General features: G+C 45.7%; 1 protein-coding gene across 5 annotated transcripts in view; it reads right to left on the reverse strand.

Annotated features, from left to right (window-relative positions):
- Positions 1 to 23,269, reverse strand: part of LOC106587734 (transient receptor potential cation channel subfamily M member 7) — a 94,501-nt gene that overhangs the window by 64,775 nt on the left and 6,457 nt on the right. For 2 of the 5 annotated variants that reach the window (XR_006757554.1, XM_045689352.1), the window contains exons 1-2: positions 9,670 to 9,973; positions 7,521 to 7,600 (exon numbers count right to left, since the gene is read on the reverse strand). Coding sequence is in view for 4 of the 5 variants with exons in the window: in XM_045689352.1 (XP_045545308.1) it covers positions 7,521 to 7,600; positions 9,670 to 9,723 (134 nt within the window). In the remaining variant the exon portion in view is untranslated. Of the gene's footprint in view, positions 1 to 7,520; positions 7,601 to 9,669; positions 9,974 to 23,269 lie in introns of those variants that run through there. The other 3 variants (XM_045689350.1, XM_045689349.1, XM_045689351.1) reach the window with 2 other exon arrangements.

Genomic DNA, 23,269 nt, shown 5'->3' on the forward strand with positions numbered 1-23,269 from the left:
AACAGGACAACGGCCCTAAGCACACAGCCAAGACAACGCAGGGGTGGCTTCGGGAAAAGTCTCTGAATGTCTTTGAGTGGCCCAGCCAGTGCACGGACTTGAACCCGGTCTAACATCTCTGTTGAGAACAAAAAAATAGCCGTTTATTTTTTGTGAAAACCTTTTTTTTTATAGATAGGGTTTATTTGAAATATTTTCATAGTTTTGATAGTTCCCTACTCATGATGGTTAATTTTAGTGTGCACCCGTTTTAAGAGCGTCCCGCAACCTGCGCCAGAAATGAGAAAATGTAGTTCCGGTAAAATTGGTATTTAGTTTTGAATGGTTTTGGCAACAGATGAGTGGTTTTCTGCATTGTAAAAGGTGCAACCACAGACACAAAGCCATGATCCATTTGGTTCTATGGCAGAGGCTGTCCAGAGCCATATATTAAGTCCAGAGCCATATATTAAGAAATAAATGACTCTGGTTAAGCCTAATCAAACTTGCCTGTGCCAATGGTTTTCAAATGATACAAATGTAACAGCCTGAGCACACTGGACTTGAAACAACGATACAGATGTAACCATGTGCCATTTAGAGTATTATCTGACTGCCACTGGTCACTTTTAACTAAGTGTTCAATAAAAAAATAAAAAATAAAGATTAGAAAAAGTTTCACGGCACACCTGAGAGTTCCTCAAGACACACCATGTTGGGAACCACTACTTTTAAAGTGTGGGGATGGAATCCGTGTCACTGAGGGTAAACTGGCAACGACTGATGTCATATTGGGAAAAATAGCCAGTATGATATCCTTTGTTAGTACTTCACAATAAAATACATGTTTTGAAGAGAGCCGATTTATTTGAGTGTCTAGCTGTCCAGTAGATGTGAACTGAATGACTGTAACCTACCACACACATACACCACACACTAGCACCCTTTTCACACTGTCTCGAACCCAAACCGTACTGTGCTTGCTTGGATTTTTCTTTTCAGATCGTCTTTCCCAACACAGTTGCAGCATTGTAACCAGGCCAGCATGGTTCAGTAGTGTGAAAAGTGTACAAACGGGACCTCTGTAGAATTCCAGCACTGCAATGTCACATTCCAGCAAGTTCAAGTAGGAAATACTGCAGTACTAAGCGGCAGGAGACCTTCAAGTTCATACAAGCCTTAAACACAACACACATAGCCTACCCTACACGTCAGACCCTCATATTAAACACAACACACATAGCCTAGCCTACACGTCAGACCCTCATATTAAACACAACACACATAGCCTAGCCTACACGTCATACCCTCATATTAAACAACACACATAGCCTAGCCTACACGTCAGACCCTCATATTATAAACATAGAAAACAACACCAGCTCCTCATTTTACAATTGGATCCCCCAGCCGCCAAAAACGCTTTTAGTTGCTCCCGGTCCCCAGAGGCAGCAGCCCTGCAGTAACAGTTTAGCAGCATGCACTACCCCCCTCTCTTTCTCTTTGTGCTGTTTGCTGAGGAGACGTAGCTACAGGGCTCGAAATTAAAAAGATGTCCCTCTCGTCCAGGGGCGATAAAAATTATATGTCTGGGACGGTTCAAAACAGACCTTGGGACAACAGATCCAAAATTCATATAACCACTGTACATAAAAAATAAATACAAAGCAATTAGGCTGATGTAACAGATCAGAACAAGCACAACAATGCACACACGGCAGTAGGCTCTGCTCGAATGTTCCAGAATGCAAGTAGCTGGAACACACTAAAAAGCACACCACAAATTTAGAAAGAGGGGAGATCTAAAGATGCAACAACTAGCATGGGTTGCTAATATGACGAGGATTGTGTCTTTGGCTGCTGGAACAATGAAAGAAAGCTGGTTTCAATGGCATAAGGAAGTGTTTTTCAAATAATTCCCTCAATTTCTATGGTCTGATTTTGGCTAGGCTACTTTCAAACTGCTGACTGCCTCCGCTCAGAGGTGCAAGGTGGATGACACACATTGCGCAACAGGCACTGGCCTTTCTCTCCGCTCGTGTTTGATTTGAACGAACCGTGTCTCCAGTAGGCTTTGGTTTCCGCTCTGCTAGCTTTGGTTAATAATGCCATGGGTGGGATGGGAAACATGGAGAGAAAGCATAAAGCATCTTAATAGGCCATTGGGCCACCACGAGCCGCCAGAACAGCTTCAATGCGCATTGGCATGGATTCTACAAGTTTCTGGAACTCTATTGGAGGGATGCCAAACCATTCTTCCACAAGAAATTCCATAATTTGGTGCTTTGTTGATGGAAGACGCTGTCTCCGGTGCCGCTCCAGAAACAAGATTAGCCTTGAGCCCCGGGAAGCTATATTCACGAGCGCTCCAATGTATAAATGTTTTGAAAGTTTAAAACGAGTAAAGGTTCATGAACATTTTATAAAATGTAGTCCTATGTTGTTGTGTATTTAGCAAACTATTGGTGATGAGATAGTATAAAAATAGTTTTATACCAAGTGATGCAATGCTGGGTTGGCTATTTTAGCTAGGCTAACGTTAGCAAGCTAGCGCCAAAGACAGCAAAGTATCTTGATCTTCCCTTTTATCTTTCCAACTGCAGTTTCAGATGAGCAGCACTTAGTGAGTCAGTGGTCACCCTAGTGAAAAAGTAGCTTAATGGAGGTGCCAATACAAAAGACGAGAAAAGTGCAGGACATAAGATTGAAGGAGTGCAGTAGACTAAGTAAATGAATGGCTACATAGCTATCTACACTGTACAATTCACAATAGACTGGTACTATGCAGTCAGCTAGCTAGGTATACTTATTGCCTGACAGTAAATCAATAATTTATCTATTAACCTGTCTGGCCTTGGGGGCAGTATTTTCACGGCCGGATGAAAAACGTACCCAATTTAAACAGGTTACTACTCTGGCTCAGAAACTAGAATATGCATATTATTATTAGATTTGGATAGAAAACACTGAAGGTTCTAAAACTGTTTGAATGGTGTCTGAGTATAACAGAACTCATATGGCAGGCAAAAACCTGAGAAAACAATCCAACCAGGAAGTGGATTGTAGTTTTTCAAGACTGGGCCTATTCAGTATACAGTGACTTAGGGTTCAATTTGCACTTCCTAAGGATTTCACTAGATGTCAACAGTCTTTAGAACATGTTTCAGGCTTTTGCAGTCAACAGAGAGCGAACAAGACCTCCTGGAGTCTGATGACCGAGAGAATGACGGGCCACAATTACACGCGTTCACGTGAGGAGGTAGCTGTGTTCCATAACGTTTTTCAAGACATTGGAATCGTCCGGTTGGACTATTACTGAAGTTTTACGTTAAACAGGCCCTAAAGATTGATGTTTTACAACGTTTGACATGTTTCAATGAACGTAAATATAACTTTTTGTCGTGAAATTTTCGCCGCGCTTCCTACATTTGGAGTAGCTTAGTGAACGCGCAAACAACAAGGAGTTATTTGGACATAAATTGACTTTATCGAACAAAACATTTATTGTGGACCTGGGATTCCTGGAAGTGCCTTCTGATGAAGTTAAGTGAATATTTCTAATGCTATTTATGATTTTAGATGACTCCAAAATGGCGGGTATCTGTATTGCCTGGTGTATTTTTCTGAGCGCAGTACTCAGATTATTGCAAAGTGTGCTTTCCCCGTGAAGCTTTTTTGAAATCTGTCACAGCGGTTGCATAAAGGAGATGTTCATCTATAATTCTTTGAATAACAGTTTCATATTTTATCAACGTTTATGATGAGTATTTTTGTAAATTGTTGTGCTGATTCACCGGCAGTATTGGAGGCAAAATATTTTCTGAACGTCACGCGCCAATGTAAAATGCTGTTTTTGGATATAAATATGAACTTTATCGAACAAAACATACATGTATTGTGTAACATAATGTCCTAGGAGTGTCATCTGATGAAGATCGTCAAAGGTTAGTGCTTCATTTCGCTGTGTTTTGGGTTTTATTGACACATGTCCTTGCTTGGAAAATGGCTGTGTGATTATTTTTGTCTATGTACTCTACTAACATAATCTAATGTTTTGCTTTCGCTGTAACGGCTTTTTGAAATCGGACAATGTGGTTACATCAAGGAGACGTGCATCTTTAAAATGGTGTAAAATAGTCGTATGTTTGAGAAAGTTGAATTATGACGTTTTGTTGTTTTTGAATTTGCCGCCCTGATATTTCACTGGCTGTGTCCCGCAGGTGGGACGCTGGCGTCCCACCTAGCCCATAGAAGTTAGAAGCAGAATCTAATTCGTCTTAATAAGGTAACCCCATCATTATTAAGGCCAGACATTTTTGTCATATGATTATGGCAGGGTTCAAAGACAGGCAAGAGAGAGAGTGAGCACCCCCCATGCTGAGGCAGGGAGAGGACGAACAGGTCATCACTTGGTGGTGAACGACAATGTTAAGTATTTTTGAAGTCTATTGCTTGAGAATGACGTCGTACTGATTTGCACCCGCCCGCTACTCTGTTATTATCTATGCATAGCCACTTTAACCTGTTGGGGATAGGGGGCAGTATTTACACGGCCGGATAAAAAAACGTACCCGATTTAATCTGGTTATTACTACTGCCCAGAAACTAGAATATGCATATAATTATTCGCTTTGGATAGAAAACACCCTAAAGTTTCTAAAACTGTTTGAATGGTGTCTGTGAGTATAACAGAACTCATATGGCAGGCAAAAACCTGAGAAGATTCCTTACAGGAGCTTCTTGTCTCCGTTTATTGAAGACTGAGGATCTTTGCTGTAACGTGACACTTCCTACGGCTCCCATAGGCTCTCAGAACCCGGGAAAAAGCTGAATGATATCGAGGCAGCCCCTGGCTGAAACACATTATCGCCTTTGGCAAGTGGCCGATCAGAGGACAATGGGCTTAGGCGCCTGCACGAGTCGACCCCATGCTTTATTTTCTTTCGTCTTTTTACCTAAACGCAGATTCCCGGTCGGAATATTATCGCTTTTTTACGAGAAAAATGGCATACATTTTTTTTTTAAACAGCGGTTGACATGCTTCGAAGTACGGTAATGGAATATTTTGAATTTTTTTGTCACGAAATGCGTCGTGCTCGTCACCCTTCTTTACCATTCGGATAGTGTCTTGAACGCACGAACAAAACGCCGCTGTTTGGATATAACTATGGATTATTTTGAACCAAACCAACATTTGTTATTGAAGTAGAAGTCCTGGGAGTGCATTCTGACGAAGAACACCAAAGGTAATAACATTTTTCTTATAGTAAATCAGACTTTGGTGAGTGCTAAACTTGCTGGGTGTCTAAATAGCTAGCCCTGTGATGCCGGGCTATCTACTGAGAATATTGCAAAATGTGCTTTCACCGAAAAGCTATTTTAAAATCGGACATATCGAGTGCATAGAGGAGTTCTGTATCTATAATTCTTAAAATAATTGTTATGCTTTTTGTGAATGTTTATCGTGAGTAATTTAGTAAATTTTTTGTAAATTCACCGGAAGTTTCCGGGGGGTATGCTAGTTCTGAACGTCACATGCTAATGTAAAAAGCTGGTTTTTGATATAAATATGAACTTGATTGAACAAAACATGCATGTATTGTATAACAATGTCCTAGGGTTGTCATCTGATGAAGATCAAAGGTTAGTGCTGCATTTAGCTGTGGTTTGGGTTTATGTGACATTATATGCTAGCTTGAAAAATGGGTGTCTGATTATTTCTGGCTGGGTACTCTGCTGACATAATCTAATGTTTTGCTTTCGTTGTAAAGCCTTTTTGAAATCGGACAGTGTGGTTAGATTAACGAGAGTCTTGTCTTTAAAATGGTGTAAAATAGTCATATGTTTGAAAAATTTAAGTAATAGCATTTCTAAGGTATTTGAATAACGCGCCACGGGATTCCACTGGCTGTTACGTAGGTGGGACGATTTCGTCCCGCCGACCCTAGAGAGGTTAATAACCCTACCTGCATGTACATAATTACCTCAATTACCTTGACACCGGTGACCCCGCACATTGACTCTGAACCAGTAACCCCTGTATATAGCACCGCTATTGTTATTTACTGCTGCCCTTTAATTATTTGTTTTGCTGGTTAAGAAAGCATTTCACTGTAAGGTCTACACCTGTTGTATTCGGCGCATGTGACAAAAACAATTTGATTTTATTTATTTTGAAGTCTAATGCTTGAGAATGACGCCATACTGATTGGTTTGTTTGAAGTCTAATGTTTGATCCATATTGAAGAGTTACATTTCCAACTGTCACTGAATTATTTGCTTTTAAGTTAGTTGGGTATAAGAAATTAGTTATTCAAGACCATGTACTAACCAAGTGTGGCGAAGGGTACACAAATAGAATAATGGGCTTTGACATTCAAATTTAGTTAAAGAATGGTGTGGTGGTGACTTTCTGTTAACTGTTAAGAGTAGGAACACGGTTTAAAGTAAAATATAAAAATATTGTTTTTTGCAGTTGTGATTGGGGTATATTGACCAAATTATCAGGATTTCTTTTGATGCATTTTCCCTTAGAAAGTCAACAGAAACCACCATTTCACAGCAAATAAAATAAAATCTCCCAAGCCCCCGGACCCCCTGTAGAGGGGTGTTGACACTGGAACTAATTGACACAAAGTTACGCCCTTGGCTGGCTGGCTGACTGTTGGAGGATAACCTAGTAGTTGGGCTACACCCTGCCCTAACACCAAATCTTACTTACTACAGTAGTGGTTAAGTTTCACCTTCTGGCCTTTACTGACACTCAGTGTAATTACAGATTGCAGTGTACTAACCCCACCATGCAGGTAATAAACACTCAAGGATGGAGGGACGGGAGAGAGAGAGAGATACATGTGAGAGACAGAGAAAGAGAAACACAGACAGAGAGAGAGACAGACAGACAGAGACAGAAATACTCTGTTATATCTGGAGTATTTCTCCTGTCTTATCCGGTGTCCTGTGTGAATTTAAGTATGCGCCCTCTAACTCTCTCCTCTCGGAGGACCAGAGTCCTAGGAGCCTCAGGACTACATGGCCTGATGACTTCTTGCTATCCCCAGTCCACCTGCTGCTGCTCCAGTTTTAACTGTTCTACCTGCGGCTATGGAACCCTGACCTGTTCACCGGACGTGAAACCTTGTCCCAGACCTGCTGTTTTCGACTCTCTCTCTCTCTCTATGATTGGCTATGAAAAGCCAACTGACATTTATTCCTGGGGTGCTGACTTGTTGCACCCTCTATAACCACTGATTATTATTATCTGACCCTGCTGGTCATCTATGAACATTTGAACATCTTGGCCATGTACTGTTATAATCTCCACCCAGCACAGCCAGAAGAGGACTGGCCACCCCTCATAGCCTGGTTCCTCTCTAGGTTTCTTCCTAGGTTCCAGCCTTTCTAGGGAGTTTTTCCTATCCACCGTGCTTCTGCGTCTGCATTGCTTGCTGTTTGGGGTTTTAGGCTGGGTTTCTGTATAGCACTTTGTGACATCGGCTGATGTAAGAAGGGCTTTATAAATACATTTGATTGATTGATACCTGTGGGGGTCTTTCGACACTGGAAGTATGTGGACACATTCCCTCTTGGTGAAAGTGCTTTCTATCCAGGATTTCTGGGACTGTGGAGAGAGGAGACAGAAATATAATGAATCACAACATTACAAATTGTCTCCCTGTATCAGAGATCACTATAGTAGGGAAACCATGGGCCAATGTACAGTTCAAACGGGGCTGTAGCTGGTCTACTTGATTGCTTAATTGACTTACCCTGAACATTCAACATACATACAGTAGTGGCCAAAAGTGTTGAGAATGACAGAAATATACATTTTCAAAGTTTGCTGCTTCAGTGTCTTTAGATATTTTTGTCAGATGTTACTATGGAATACTGAAGTATAATTACAAGCATTTCATAAGTGTCAAAGGCTTTTATTGACAATTACATGAAGTTGATGCAAAGAGTCAATATTTGCAGTGTTGACCCTTCTTTTTCATGACCTCTGCAATCTGCCCTGGCATGCTGTTAATTAACTTCTGGGCCACATCCTGACTGATGGCAGCCCATTCTTGCATAATCAATGCTTGGAGTTTGTCAGAATTTGTGGGTTTTTGTTTGTCCACCCGCCTCTTGAGGATTGACCACAAGTTCTCAATGGGATTAAGGTCTGGGGAGTGTCCTGGCCATGGACCCAAAATATCGATGTTTTGTTCCCCGAGCCACTTAGTTATCACTTTTGCCTTATGGCAAGGTGCTCCATCATGCTGGAAAAGGAATTGTTCGTCACCAAACTGTTCCTGGATGGTTGGGAGAAGCCCTTTTTGTGCAAAGCAATGATGACAGCACGTGTTTCCTTGCAGGTAACCATGGTTGACAGAGGAAGAACAATGATTCCAAGCACTACCCTCCTTTTGAAGCTTCCAGTCTGTTATTCGAACTCAATCAGCATGACAGAGTGATCTCCAGCCTTGTCCTCGTCAACACTCACACCTGTGTTAACGAGAGAATCACTGACATGATGTCAGCTGGTCCTTTTGTGGCGGGGCTGAAATGCAGTGGAAATGTGTTTTTGGGATTCAGTTCATTTGCATGGCAAATAGGGACTTTGCAATTAATTGCAATTCATCTGATCACTCTTCATAACATTCTGGAGTATATGCAAATTGCCATCATACAAACTAAGGCAGCAGACTATGAAAATTAATATTTGTCATTCTCAAACTTTTGGCCACGACTGACATGCATACATACAATTTGAACTCATGTCAACACAATAATATTTTCACAGTTAAAGGCAGTCCAATCAATGTTTGCTGTGGTAACTAACCAGTAACCACAGAGCCGAGCTCCCCTCAGGGGCCCCCAAACTAGCCAGCCAGGAGCTCCTAGTGACCCCCTAATCCAGGAGGCTCAGTATTCTGATTGATAAACTAATAAATGTAAATCAGACTAAATCCTGCTGTGTATTAGACCAGAGCTGCCAAGGGGACAGCAGTGTGTGTGTGTGTGTGTGTGTGTGTGTGTGTGTGTGTGTGTGTGTGTGTGTGTGTGAGAGAGAGAGAACAGCAGCGGTCCGTTCACAACCACAAACTCTCTCACTCTCCTGAGACAGGCGGCCGAGCGTCCAGCGAGAACGAGGGCTTTATGTCAGAAGAATTTTCAATTAATTTCCAGGGTTCCGTCGTTCTGATAGCTTTTTGTTCCTGGTTCTAAACAACACAGGGCATCAGACGATTAGCACCAATAATCCTTCCCTTCACAAAGGAACAGGCTGAAATTCTTCACCTCCTCCTAACTCAGAGAAGTACTGGGTACAGTGGTTTACTGGCAGAGAGCTGAGATTACACAACACTGGGAATGACCAGGTTTGAAGTAGCCTGTTTTCCCACAGTGAAAGAACATAACAGCTGGAAACAGTTTCAGGACAACAGGCGTTTCAGAAACAGTTTTAGGACAACAGGCGTTTCAGAAACAGTTTTAGGACAACAGGCGTTTCAGAAACAGTTTTAGGACAACAGGCGTTTCAGAAACAGTTTTAGGACAACAGGCGTTTCAGAAACAGCGCTAGAAGAACTGAAGTTCTCGAACAAAGGTCAGATGGAAGTTGTAACACAGCAGTGGCACAACAAAAACGCTAGAACAACAGAAGTAGAACAGAATTCTAAAACACAGATAAAACAGGTTGTCTACCTGGAAGTTGTCTTCTTCATCGCGGTAGTGTTTAAGCGCTGAGTACAGGAACATACCAAATAACCTTCACGCATCTCCTGACCAACCAACCACACCACACCAGCACCGCAGCCTCAACAGAACTCCACAGATAACATCTCTCACTCTAGATCTTCCTCTCTGTCGCTCTGTCCCTCACCACATAATCGCTCCGGTCTCAAAGTCTAAAAGGTGATGGAAAATTGCAAATCCGTGTCTGTTAAAAGCTGAGTGATCAGTGAGCAGTAGAGAGAAACCTCTTGTGTTACTCTAACGGTGAATAGGAGTTAATCTGTAAGACAGAGACACTCAGAGGGCTGATGAATGTGTCTGAGACACACTGCTTATTACCGGAGAGAGAGAGGCAGGATGGTAGAGGTAGAGGCCTCAGTAATTTATATCTTCTTCAGACCACCTGCTGAGACAGTCTCACTCCTCACGCTATATACACAGGAACCACAGGTTAGGTACTCACAGGACGACTTGGTAAGGCTTACCATTATTAGACAACTAATAGTCACTGGGAGAGACTCACTTCCTACTGAAACTAGGCCCAACTCTCTGGTCAATGGCATTACTGCTATTCAAATCTGTTCTAGCCTGGTCAAGCAGACTGTCCGCTGTGTTCACGTTTCGATGTGAAGTGAAACAGAAGGTGAGCGATCGCGAGTTTTGTAAAAACAATTATATGTATAGGCCTATATATACAGTACATGTCAAAAGTTTGGACACACCTACTCATTCAATGGTTTCTCATTATTTGTACTATTTTCTACATTGTAGAACAATAGTGAAGACATCACAACTATGAAATCATGTAGTAACCAAAAAAAGTGTTAAACAAATCAAAATATATTTTAGATTTGAGATTCTTCAAAGTAGCCACCCTTTGCCTTGATGACAGTTTTGCACACTCTTGGCATTCTCTCAACCAGCTTCATGAGGTAGTCACCCGGAATGCATTTCAATTAACAGGTATGCCTTATTAAAAGTTAATTTGTGGAATTTAATTTTCTTCTTAATACATTTGAGTCAATCAGTTGTGTTGTGATGGTAGGGGTGGTATACAGAAGATAGCCCTATTTGGTAAAAGACCAAGTCCATATTATGGCAATAACAGCTCAAATAAGCAAAGAGAAATGACAGTCCATCATTACTTTAAGACATGAAGGTCAGTCAATACGGAAAATGTCAAGAATGTTGAATGTTTCTTCAAGTGCAGTCACAAAAACCATCAAGCGCTATGATGAAACTGGCTCTCATGAGGACCGCCACAGGAAAGGAAGACCCAGAGTTATTTCTGCTGCAGAGGATAAGTTCATTAGAGTTACCAGCCTAAATAAATGCTTCACAGATTTCAAGTAACAGACACATCTCAACATCAACTGTTCAGAGGAGACTGCGTGAATCAGGCCTTCGTGGTTGAATTTCTGCAAAGAAACCACTACTAAAGGACACCAATACGAAGAAGAGACTTGCTTGGGCCAAGAAACACGAGCAATGGACATTAGACCGGTGGAAATCTGTCCTTTGTTTTGATGAGTCCAAATTTGAGACTTTTGGTTCCAACCGCAGTGTCTCTGAGACGCAGAGTACCTGAAAGGTTGATCTCCGCATGTGTGGTTCCCACCGTGAAGCATGGAGGAGGAGGTGTGATGTGGGGGTACTTTGCTAGTGACACTGTCTGTGATTTATTTAGAATTCAAGGCACACTTAACCAGCATAGCTAGCACAGCATTCTGCAGCGATACGCCATCCCACCTGGTTTGCGCTTAGTGGGACTGTCATTTGTTTTCCAACAGGACAATGACCCAACACACCTGCAGGTTGTGTAAGGGCTATTTGACCAAGAAGGAGAGTGATGGAGTGCTGCATCAGATGACCTGGCCTCCACAATCACCCGACCTCAACCCAATTGAGATGGTTTGGGATGAGTTGGACCGCAGAGCAAAGGAAAAGCAGCCAACAAGTTCTCAGCATATGTGAGAACTCCAAGACTGTTGGAAAATAACTCCAGGTGAAGCTGGTTGAGAGAAAGCCAAGAGTAAGCAAAGCTGTCATCAAGGCAAAGGGTGGCTAATTTGAAGAATCTCAAATATAAAATATATTTTGATTTGTTTAACACATTTCTGGTTACTACATTGTTCTATATGTGTTATTTGATGGTTTTGAAGTCTTCAGTATTATTCTACAATGTAGAAAATCATTTAAAAAAAGAACAACCCTTCAATGAGTAGGTGTCCAAACTTTTGACTGGTACTGTATGATATATTTATTTATGCTACAGTAGGTAGGGTTAGCTAGCGCTAGTCGGCTGCGCGGGTTAGCTAGCGCTAGTCGGCTGCGCGGGTTAGCTAGCGCTAGTCGGCTGCGCGGGTTAGCTAGCGCTAGTCGGCTGCGCGGGTTAGCTAGCGCTAGTCGGCTGTACCTGTACAAAAACTCCTGGATTTGTCATCCTATAGCTTGTTTTTTTATCTTCTTTTTAAATAGTGAGTCAACATGTTTTCAGCACTTTTATTTCCCTGACTGATCAAAACTCGTTTTCTCATGCTCTCGTCTCTCTGCAGCAGACATACTCTATAGTGAGCAATATGTTTAGAACATCAAATCACAAAATCACAGTATCGAATCGAAATATATATAGAATCGTATCGGCACCTAAGTATCGTGATAATATTGTATCGTGGGTCCCTGGCAATTCCCAGCCCTATTAATTATGGTAAAACTATCTTCAATAGGATGGTGATATTATGATAACAGGAGAAGATTTGAATGCTTCAGATAATGAATACAGTACATCTCATTCATTCAGGTTGTCTGATGGTTAATAGTGTTAACAGAGGGTTGTGGGAGAGGCTTTGGTCCCCGTTGACCTGTATCCATGGTACCTGAGAATGTCAGGCAACAAAAGACTCAATTTAGATGCACTTTAAAGCCCCAGCCAGGAACACAGACATGTCTCTCTCCCTCTACCTCGTTCTCCTTCTCTCTCTACATCCCTCACTCGCTCTACCTCGTTCTCTCTCTCTACCTCCCTCGTTTCCCCTCTCTCTCTCTACCTCCCTCGTTTCCCCTCGCTCTCTCTACCTCCCTCGTTCCCCCTCGCTCTCTCTACCTCCCTCGTTCCCCCCTGCCTCCCCCGTTCCCCCCTACCTCCCTCGTTCCCCCTCGCTCTCTCTACCTCCCTCGTTCCCCCTCGCTCTCTCTACCTCCCCTCGTTCCCCCTCGCTCTCTCTACCTCCCTCGTTCCCCCTCGCTCTCTCTACCTCCCTCGTTCCCCCTCGCTCTCTCAACCTCCCTCGTTCCCCCGCCTCCCTCGTTCCCACTGCCTCCCTTGTTCCCCCCGCTTCTCCCCTCCCTCGTTCCCCCACCTCACCCTACCTCCCTCGTCCCCCCCGCCTCCCTCGTTCCCCCCACCTCTCCACCTCCCTCGTTCCCCCCGCCTCCCTCGTTCCCCCCTGCCTCTCTCGTTCCCCCTGCCTCTCCACCTCCCTCGTTCCCCCCGCCTCCCTCGTTCCCCCTGCCTCTCTACCTCCCTCGTTCCCCCTACCCCCCCACCTCCCTCGTTCCCCCTACCCCCCACCTCCCTCGTTCCCCCCTACCTCTCCACATCCCTCGTTCCCCCCGCCTCCCTCGTTCCCCCTACCCCCCCACCTCCCTCGTTCCCCCTACCCCCCACCTCCTCGTTCCCCCTACCTCCCTCGTTCCCCGCACCTCCCTCGTTCCCCCTACCGCTCTACCTCCCTCGTTCCCCCTACCTCCCTCGTTCCCCCTACCTGTCCTCCTCCCTCGTTCCCCCCACCTCCCTCGTTCCCCCTACCTCCCTCGTTCCCCCTACCTCCCTCGTTCCCCCCTACCTGTCCTCCTCCCTCGTTCCCCCCACCTCCCCTCGTTCCCCCTACCTCCCTCGTTCCCTCACCTCCCTCGTTCCCCCCCGCCTCTCTTCCTCCCTCGTTTCCCCGCCTCCCTCGTTCCCCCCTACCTCTCTCGTTCCCCCTACCTCTACCTCCCTCGTTCCCCCGCCTCCCTCGTTCCCCCCGCCTCTCCCGTTCCCCCGCCTCCCCACCTCCCTCATTCCCCCTCCCCCTCCATCTCCCTACCTCCCTCGTTCCCTCTACCTCGTTCCCCCCCCATCTCTCTCGTTCCCCCCTACCTCTCTACCTCCCTCGTTCCCCCTACCTCTCTCGTTCCCCCCTACCTCTCTCGTTCCCCCCTACCTCTCTACCTCCCTCGTTCCCCCGCCTCCCTCGTTCCCCCCTACCCCTCTACCTCCCTTGTTCCCCCGCCTCCCTCGTTCCCACCACCTCCCCCTACCTCCCTCGTTCCCCCCGCCTCCCCCTACCTCCCTCGTTCCCCCGCCTCCCTCGTTCCCCCTCGTTCCCCCCACCTCCCCTACCTCCCCTCCCCGTTCCCCCGCCTCCCCACCTCCCTCATTCCCCCTCCCCTCCATCTCCCTACCTCCCTCGTTCCCTCTACCTCGTTCCCCCCCCATCTCTCTCGTTCCCCCCTACCTCTCTACCTCCCTCGTTCCCCCTACCTCTCTCGTTCCCCCCTACCTCTCTCGTTCCCCCCTACCTCTCTACCTCCCTCGTTCCCCCGCCTCCCTCGTTCCCCCTACCCCTCTACCTCCCTTGTTCCCCCGCCTCCCTCGTTCCCACCACCTCCCCCTACCTCCCTCGTTCCCCCCGCCTCCCCCTACCTCCCTCGTTCCCCCCGCCTCCCTCGTTCCCCCTCGTTCCCCCCACCTCCCCCTACCTCCCTCGTTCCCCCCGCCTCCCCCTACCTCCCTCGTTCCCCCGCCTCTCTACCTCCCTCGTTCCCCCCGCCTCCCTCGTTCCCCCTGCCTCCCCCGTTCCCTCGTTCCCCCTGCCTCTCCACCCCCCTCGTTCCCCCTACCTCTCCACCTCCCTCCCTCGTGCCTCCCTCGTTCCCCCTGCCTCCCTCGTTCCCCCTGCCTCCCCACCCCCCTCGTTCCCCCTGCCTCCCTCGTTCCCCCTGCCTCCCCACCCCCCTCGTTCCCCCCGCCTCCCTTGTGCCCCCCTGCCTCCCTCGTACCTCTCCTTCTCCCTCGTTCCCCCTGTCTCCCTCGTTCCCCCTGCCTCCCCACCTCCCTCCCTCCCTTGTTCCTCCTACCTCTCCCTGCCTCCCTCGTTCCCCCCTCCTCCCTCGTTCCCCCCCGCCTCCCTCGTTCCCCCTGCCTCTCCACCCCCCTCGTTCCCCCCGCCTCCCTCGTTCCCCCCTGCCTCCCCGGTTCCCCCTACCTCCCCACCTCCCTCCCTCCCTCCCTTGTTCCTCCTACCTCTCCCTGCCTCCCTCGTTCCCCCCTCCTCCCTCGTTCCCTCTGCCTCCCTCGTTCCCCCTGCCTCCACACCTCCCTCGTTCCCCCTGCCTCTCCACCCCCCTCGTTCCCCCCGCCTCCCTCGTTCCCCCTGCCTCCCTCGTTCCCCCTGCCTCCCCGGTTCCCCCCTGCCTCCCCGGTTCCCCCTGCCTCCCCACCTCCCTCCCTCCCTCCCTTGTTCCTCCTACCTCCCTCGTTCCCCCCTGCCTCCCTCGTTCCCCCTGCCTCTCCACCCCCCTCGTTCCCCACACCTCCCCGGTTCCCCCTACCTCTCCACCTCCCCCCTACCTCTCCACCCCCCTCGTTCCCCCTGCCTCCCCACCTCCCTCGTTCCCCCTGCCTCCCCACCCCCCTCGTTCCCCCGCCTCCCTCGTTCCCCCTGCCTCCCCGTTCCCCCTGCCTCCCCACCTCCCTCCCTCCCTTGTTCCTCCTACCTCTCCCTGCCTCCCTCGTTCCCTCTGCCTCCCTCGTTCCCCCTGCCTCCACACCTCCCTCGTTCCCCCTGCCTCTCCACCCCCCTCGTTCCCCCCCGCCTCCCTCGTTCCCCCTGCCTCCCTCGTTCCCCCTGCCTCCCGGTTCCCCCTGCCTCCCCACCTCCCTCCCTCTCCCTCCCTTGTTCCTCCTACCTCCCTCGTTCCCCCTGCCTCCCTCGTTCCCCCTGCCTCTCCACCCCCCTCGTTCCCCACACCTCCCCGGTTCCCCCCTACCTCTCCACCTCCCCCCTACCTCTCCACCCCCCTCGTTCCCCCCTGCCTCCCCACCTCCCTCGTTCCCCCTGCCTCCCCACCCCCTCGTTCCCCCTGCCTCCCCCGTTCCCCCTGCCTCCCCACCTCCCTCCCTCCCTTGTTCCTCCTACCTCTCCCTGCCTCCCTCGTTCCCCCCTGCCTCCCTCGTTCCCCCTGCCTCCCCACCTCCCTCGTTCCCCCTGCCTCTCCACCCTCCTCGTTCCCCCCCGCCTCCCTCGTTCCCCTGCCTCCCTCGTTCCCCCTGCCTCTCTCGTACCTCTCCTTCTCCCTCGTTCCCCCTGCCTCCCTCGCTCCCCCTACCTCTCCACCTCCCTCCCTCCCTCCCTTGTTCCTCCTACCTCCCCCTGCCTCCCTCGTTCCCCCTGCCTCCCTCGTTCCCCCTGCCTCCCCACCTCCCTCGTTCCCCCTGCCTCTCCACCCCCCTCGTTCCCCACACCTCCCGGTTCCCCCTACCTCTCCACCTCCCCCCCTACCTCTCCACCCCCTCGTTCCCCCTACCTCTCCACCCCCCTCGTTCCCCCTACCTCTCCACCCCCCTCGTTCCCCCTCCTCCCCTCTTTCCCTGCCAAACAGAGGAAGGGCTCTTTTTGGCCACTTAGTCTTCCTGTAGGAAATTAACCAGCCCCATTTCCCTTCATAAACCGCACACACACACACACCCTCTGTTGACCCTTTACCTTCTGACGACATGAGTCGGTTTCATGAAGCACCCAACTCCCCACCCAACTTCCTACCCACTCTCCAACCCGTTTCCCAGGTAGGCAGGCTGTGGCAGTGACAGAGAAAGGTGGCTAAATGCACACAGCCCTGGCCTGCAGCCCTAGTTAACCTCTCCTCTCTCACTCCTCTGGCCGACATGCCTGACTGACTCATAGAATTCCAGATAACATCTGGCCAGCCAGCCTGTTCTTACACTCATAATGAGTCTATAAACTGGGGGAAAGAGAAGACATTAGCATGAAGACAGTGGTGCTGGGGTGTTAATAACAAGAGAGAGTTTATACTGTTGTTACCTGCCAGGCTAGCGGTCCAGGCAAGGGGCATGACAAAGCTGAGAAGCTCAGGGTCAAACAGGAGAATGTGTAAAAGGCAGGTAGCCTATTGGTTAAGAGCATTGGACCAGTAACTGAAAGGTCGCTGATTCAAATCCCAGAGCCGACTAGGTGAAAAATCTGTCGATGTGCCCTTGAGCAAGGTACTTAACCCTAATTGCTTGTGTAAGTTGCTCTGGATAACAGCATCTGCTATATGACAACAAAAATTAAGTGTAAAAGAGGTGTTGAGTCATCCTCAGAAGGCCAGTGTTGATTGAAAATTGCTCTGCGTTTTTTTTTTTTTTACAATAAAGAGAGATTTGAAAATGCTTCAAATCAACTTCCTTTGTCCTCTAAGAGAGGCTGGGTGAATAGGCTTACCTCTCACGTAAAGTGGTTTGCACACTGGCCTTGCCTCTGTAGCAGACACAGACAGACCTCTATCTTTCTCATCTCTAAATAGGCATTATTAATATTACTACTAAAGGTCGACCGATTAATCGGAATGGCCGATTAATTGGGGCCGAGTTCAAGTTTTCATAATCGGAAATCGGTATTTTTGGACACCGATTTGGCCGATTTAAAAAACACACACACACACACACACACACACACACACACACACACACACACACACACACACACACACACACACACACACACACACACCTTTATTTAACTAGGCAAGTCAGTTAAGAACACATTCTTATTTTCAATGACGGCCTAGGAACGGTGGGTTAACTGCCTTGTTCAGGGGCAGAACGACAGATTTTTACCTTGTCAGCTTGGGGATGCAACCTTACGTTAACTAGCCCAACGCTCTAACCACCTGCTTTACGTTGCCAAGGTAAGTTGCTAGCTAGCATTAAACTTATCTTATAAAAAAACAAAAAAAACAGCTCTGGGATTCAATCTTGCAACCTTACGGTTAACTAGTCCAACGCTCTAACCACCTGCTTTACATTGCACTCCACGAGGAGCCTGCCTGTTACGCGAATGCAGTAAGAAGCCAAGGTAAGTTGCTAGCTAGCATTAAACTTATAAAAACAATCAATCATAATCACTAGTTAACTACACATGGTTGATGATATTACAAGTTTATCTAGCCTGTCCTGCGTTGCATATAATCGCTTAGGTACACGTTGCTCCAACCATAAACATCAATGCCTTTCTTAAAATCAATACACAAGTATATATTTTTAAAACCTGCATATTTAGTTAATATTGCCTGCTAACATGAATTTCATTTAACTAGGGAAAATGTGTCACTTCTCTTGCAAACAGAGTCAGGGTATATGCAGCAGTTTGGGCCGCCTGGCTCGTTGCGAACTGTGAAGACTATTTCTTCCTAACAAAGACAGCCAACTTCGCCAAACGGGGGATGATTTAACAAAAGCGCATTTGCGAAAAAAGCACAATCGTTGCAAGACTGTACCTAACCATAAACATCAATGACTTTCTTAAACTCAATACACAGAAGTATATATTTTTAAACCTGCATATTTAGCTAAAAGAAATCCAGGTTAGCAGGCAATATTAACCAGGTGAAATTGTGTCATTTTGCGTTCATTGCACGCAGAGTCAGGGTATATGCAACAGTTTGGGCTGCCTGGCTCGTTGCGAACTAATTTGCCAGAATTATGACATAACATTGAAGGTTGTGCAATGTAACAGGAATATTTAGACTTAGGGATGCCACCCATTAGGTAAAATACAGGACGGTTCCGTATTTCACTGAAAGGAAAAACGTTTTGTTTGAGATGATAGGTCATTAATATGGTCGAATCCGGAAACTAAGGCTCGTATTTCTGTGTGTTATTATGTTATAATTAAGTCTATGATTTGATATTTGATAGAGCAGTCTGAATGAGCGATGGTAGGCAGCAGCAGGCTCGTAAGCATTCATTCAAACAGCACTTTCGTGCGTTTGCCAGCAGCTCTTCGCAATGCTTCAAGCATTGAGCTGTTTATGACTTCAAGCCTATCAACTCCCGAGATGAGGCTGGTGTAACCGATGTGAAATGGCTAGCTAGTTAGTGGGGTGCGCGCTAATAGCGTTTCAATCGGTGACGTCACTCGCTCTGAGACTTGGAGTAGTTATTCCCCTTGCTCTGCAAGGGCCGCGGCTTTTGTTGAGCGATGTGTAACGATGCTTCGAGGGTGGCTGTTGTTGATGTGTTCCTGGTTCGAGCACAGGTAGGGGCGAGGAGAGGGACAGAAGCTATACTGTTACACTGGCAATACTAAAGTGCCTATAAGAACATCCAATAGTCAAAGGTATATGAAATACAAATGGTATAAAGAGAAATAGTCCTATAACTACAACCTAAAACTTCTTACCTGGGAATATTGAAGACTCATGTTAAAAGGAACCACCAGCATATGTTCCCATGTTCTGAGCAAGGAACTTAAAACGTTAGCTTTTTTTTACATGGCACATATTGCACTTTTACTTTCTTCTCCAACACTTTGTTTTTGCATTATTTAAACCAAATTGAACATGTTTCATTATTTATTTGAGGCTAAATTGATTTTATTGATGTACTATATTAAGTTAAAAACAGTGTTCATTCAGTATTGTTGTAATTGTCATTATTACAAAAAAATTATATATATATATATATATATATATATATAATAACAAACCATTTTTTAAAAAGTGGCCGATTAATCGGTAATCGGCCCTCCAATAATCGGTATCGGCGGTGAAAAAAATCATAATCGGTCGACCTCTAATTACTACTACTAAAACAAAGACAGAAGGATTAGGTGGACACACCACAGGGGAGAGATAAGGAGATAACAGAGGAGAGGAACTATACTGAACAAAAATATAAAAAATGCAACAAGTGTTGGTCCCATGTTTCATGAGCTGAAATAAAAGATCCTAGGAGCTTATTTCTCTCATTTTTTGCACACATCTGTTTACGTCCCTGTTAGTGAGCATTTCTCCTTTACCAAGATAATCCATCTACGTGACAGGTCTGGCATATCAAGAAGCTGATTAAACACCATAATCATTACACAGGTTCACCTTGTGCTGGGGACAATAAAAAGGCCACTCTAAAATGTGCAGTTTCGTCACACAACACAATGCCACAGATGTCTCAAGGTTTGAGGGAGTGTGCAATTGGCATGCTGACTGCAGGAATTTCCACCAGAGCTGTTGCCAGAGAAGAGGTCGACCGATTAAATAGGGACGATTTCAAGTTTTCATAACAATCGGTAATCGGCATTTTTGGACACCAATTATGGCCGATAACTCTAATGATCTAGAATTCAAGGCACACTTAACCAGCATGGCTACCACAGCATTCTGCAGTGATACGCAATCCCATCTGGTTTGCGCTTAGTGGGAATATAATTTGTTTTTCAACAATGACCCAACACACCTGCAGACTGTGTAAGGGCTATTTGACCAAGGAGAGTGATGGAGCTCTACATCAGATGATCTGGCTTCCACAATCACAATCAACCCGACTGAAATACGAAACGTGTTAACATGTAGGCCCATGTAACTAGGCTGTCACAAGAGACAACAGGATACCTAGAGAGTAGGTACGCGCTGGGGTGAAGTCCCCCCCCGGTGAATATGTAGGATTAGCTTCCCCTCCTCCAATCAAATCAAAATCAAATGTTATTTGTCAAATGCTTTGTAAACAACAGGTGTAGAGTAACTAATGCTTACTTACAGGCCCTTCCCAATAATGCAATCCCAACCTTAGCCATTAGTGAGGGATAGAAAATGAAAAACTGACCCCAAACTAGCGTCTAGGGGCAACTTCAACATACACCAGGATTTGTATTTACTAAGGATCCCTATTAGCTGCTGCCAAGTCAGTAGCTACCCATTCTGGGGTCCAGCAACATGAAGGCAGTAATATACATTATAATATAATTTAAACATTAAAATACATTAAGTGTGTGCCCTCAGGCCACTACTCTACTACCACATATCCACAACACAAAATCCATGTGTACGTGTGTGTATAGTGAGTATGTTATTGTGTGTGTGTGTGCGCGCGTCTCTCTTCACAGTCCCCGCTGTTCCATAACGTGTATTATTATCTTTATTTTATTGAATTTTACTGCTTGCATCAGTTACTTGATGTGGAATAGAGTTCCATGTAGTCATGGCTCTTTGTAGTACTGTGCTCCTCCCATAGTCTGTTCTGGACTTGGGGACTGAAGAGACTAGAGGTCGACCGATTATGATTTTTCAATGCCGATACAGATTATTGGAGGGCCCAAGCGGCGATACCAATTAAATCGGCCGATTATTGAGATACATACATACATACATACATACATACATACATACACATATTATATATATATATATATATACATACACAGCTCTGAAGTGACAACGATACTGAAGAGTCTGCTTAGGAGACAAATACTCTCAACTGTTTGAATAATAAAAGAGTCTAAGTTACCTGTGATGAATGCTGAAAACAAAAACTGTAATTTCTATATGCAGGAAATCCTATTTTAATAATGGGCATAGTAAGAATTGACTACCAAAGTGCGAGTCATAATTCCCATGACACCTTCTAGCAAAATCTGAAAAGCATTTATTCCATAGGATATTTTTGGATTAACTTAAAATAAGGTCTGTGTTTGGTTTAGGCTTACACCACCTTGCCAATTTTATAACTGTGTAGATATCCATAGAATATAACTCTGATCATTATAAGAGAAGATATATTTTCATAAATCCACTCTACAAAAAAAGTTGTTGACAAACGTTACCTAGTGAGATTTACACGGGTATCAAAACGCCGAGGCGGTTTAAGCACAAAACCTTATTTGAAGTAGATCAAGACATTCTCTATGGAAGACATGAACGGTAAAATAACGAAGGAACGCCTTTCAAGTTCAGCCGCAAGTTATTACAGGAATTATGACACGACTCTCTCTAAACCATATACCTTTGACTATTACGAGCCTGCTGCTGCCTACCACCGCTCAGTCAGACTGCTCTATCAAATCATAGACTTAACTATAATATAATAAACCTTAGGTCATTAATATGGTCAAATCCGGAAACTATCATCTCGAAAACATTCTTTCAGTGACATACGGAACCGTTCCGTATTTTATCTAACGGGTGGCATCCCTAAGTCTAAATATTCCTGTTACATCGCACAACCTACAATGTTATTTCATAGTTCCGTAAAATTCTGGCAAATTAGTTTGCGTGCAACGAACGCAAGAGAACTGACACAATTTCACCTGGTTAATATTGCCTGCTAACCTGGATTTATTTTAGCTAAATATGCAGGTTTAAAAATATATACTTCTGTGTATTGAGTTTAAGAAAGTCATTGATGTTTATGGTTAGGTACAGTCGTGCAACGATTGTGCTTTTTTTTCGCAAATGCGCTTTTGTTAAATCATCCCCCGTTTGGCGAAGTCGGCCGTCTTTGTTAGGAAGAAATAGTCTTCACAGTTCGCAACAAGCCAGGCGGCCCAAACTGCTGCATATACCCTGACTCTGTTTGCAAGAGAAGTGACACATTTTCCCTAGTTAAATGAAATTCATGTTAGCAGGCAATATTAACTAAATATGCAGGTTTAAAAATATATACTTGTGTATTGATTTTAAGAAAGACATTGATGTTTATGGTTAGGTACACGTCAGAGCAAAGACAGTCCTTTTTCGCGAATGCGCACCACATCGATTATATGCAAAGCAGGACAGGCTAGATAAACTAGTAATATCATCAACCATGTCTAGTTAACTAGTGTTTATGATTGATTGTTTTTTTATAAGATAAGTTTAATGCTAGCTAGCAACTTACCTTGGCAACGTAAAGCAGGTGGTTAGAGCGTTGGGCTAGTTAACGTAAGGTTGCATCCCCAAGCTGACAAGGTAAAAATCTGTCGTTCTGCCCCTGAACAAGGCAGTTAACCCACCGTTCCTAGGCCGTCATTGAAAATAAGAATGTGTTCTTTAACTGACTTGCCTAGTTAAAAAAGGTTTCAAATATATATATATAAAATTGACAAATCGGTGGCAAAAAATACCGATTACGATTGTTATGGAAACTTGAAATCGGCCCTAATTAAAATCGGCCATTCCGATTAATCGGTCGACCTCTAGAAGAGACCTCTGGTGGCATGTCTGGTGGGGTATGCATGGGTGTCTGATCTGTGTACTAGTAGTTTAAACAGACATCACTGTGCATTCAACATGTATTTGTGAGAAGTATTGACAAGTAGTGATGAAGTCAATCTTTCCTCTACTCAAATCAATCCAGTCCAATTACTTGAGCCTGGAGAGATTGACACATTAGCTTTCCGTGTACATTTAAGGGCCAGCCGTACTGCCCTGTTCTGGGCCAGTTGTAATTTTCTTAAGTCCCTCTTTGTGGCATCTGACCACATAACTGTACAGTAGTCCAGGTACGACAAAACTAGGGCCTGTAGGACCTACCTTGTTGACAGCATTGTTAAGG

This window comes from Salmo salar, chromosome ssa11 (genome assembly GCF_905237065.1).
Source record: "Salmo salar chromosome ssa11, Ssal_v3.1, whole genome shotgun sequence".
NCBI classification, from domain to species: Eukaryota; Metazoa; Chordata; class Actinopteri; order Salmoniformes; family Salmonidae; genus Salmo; species Salmo salar.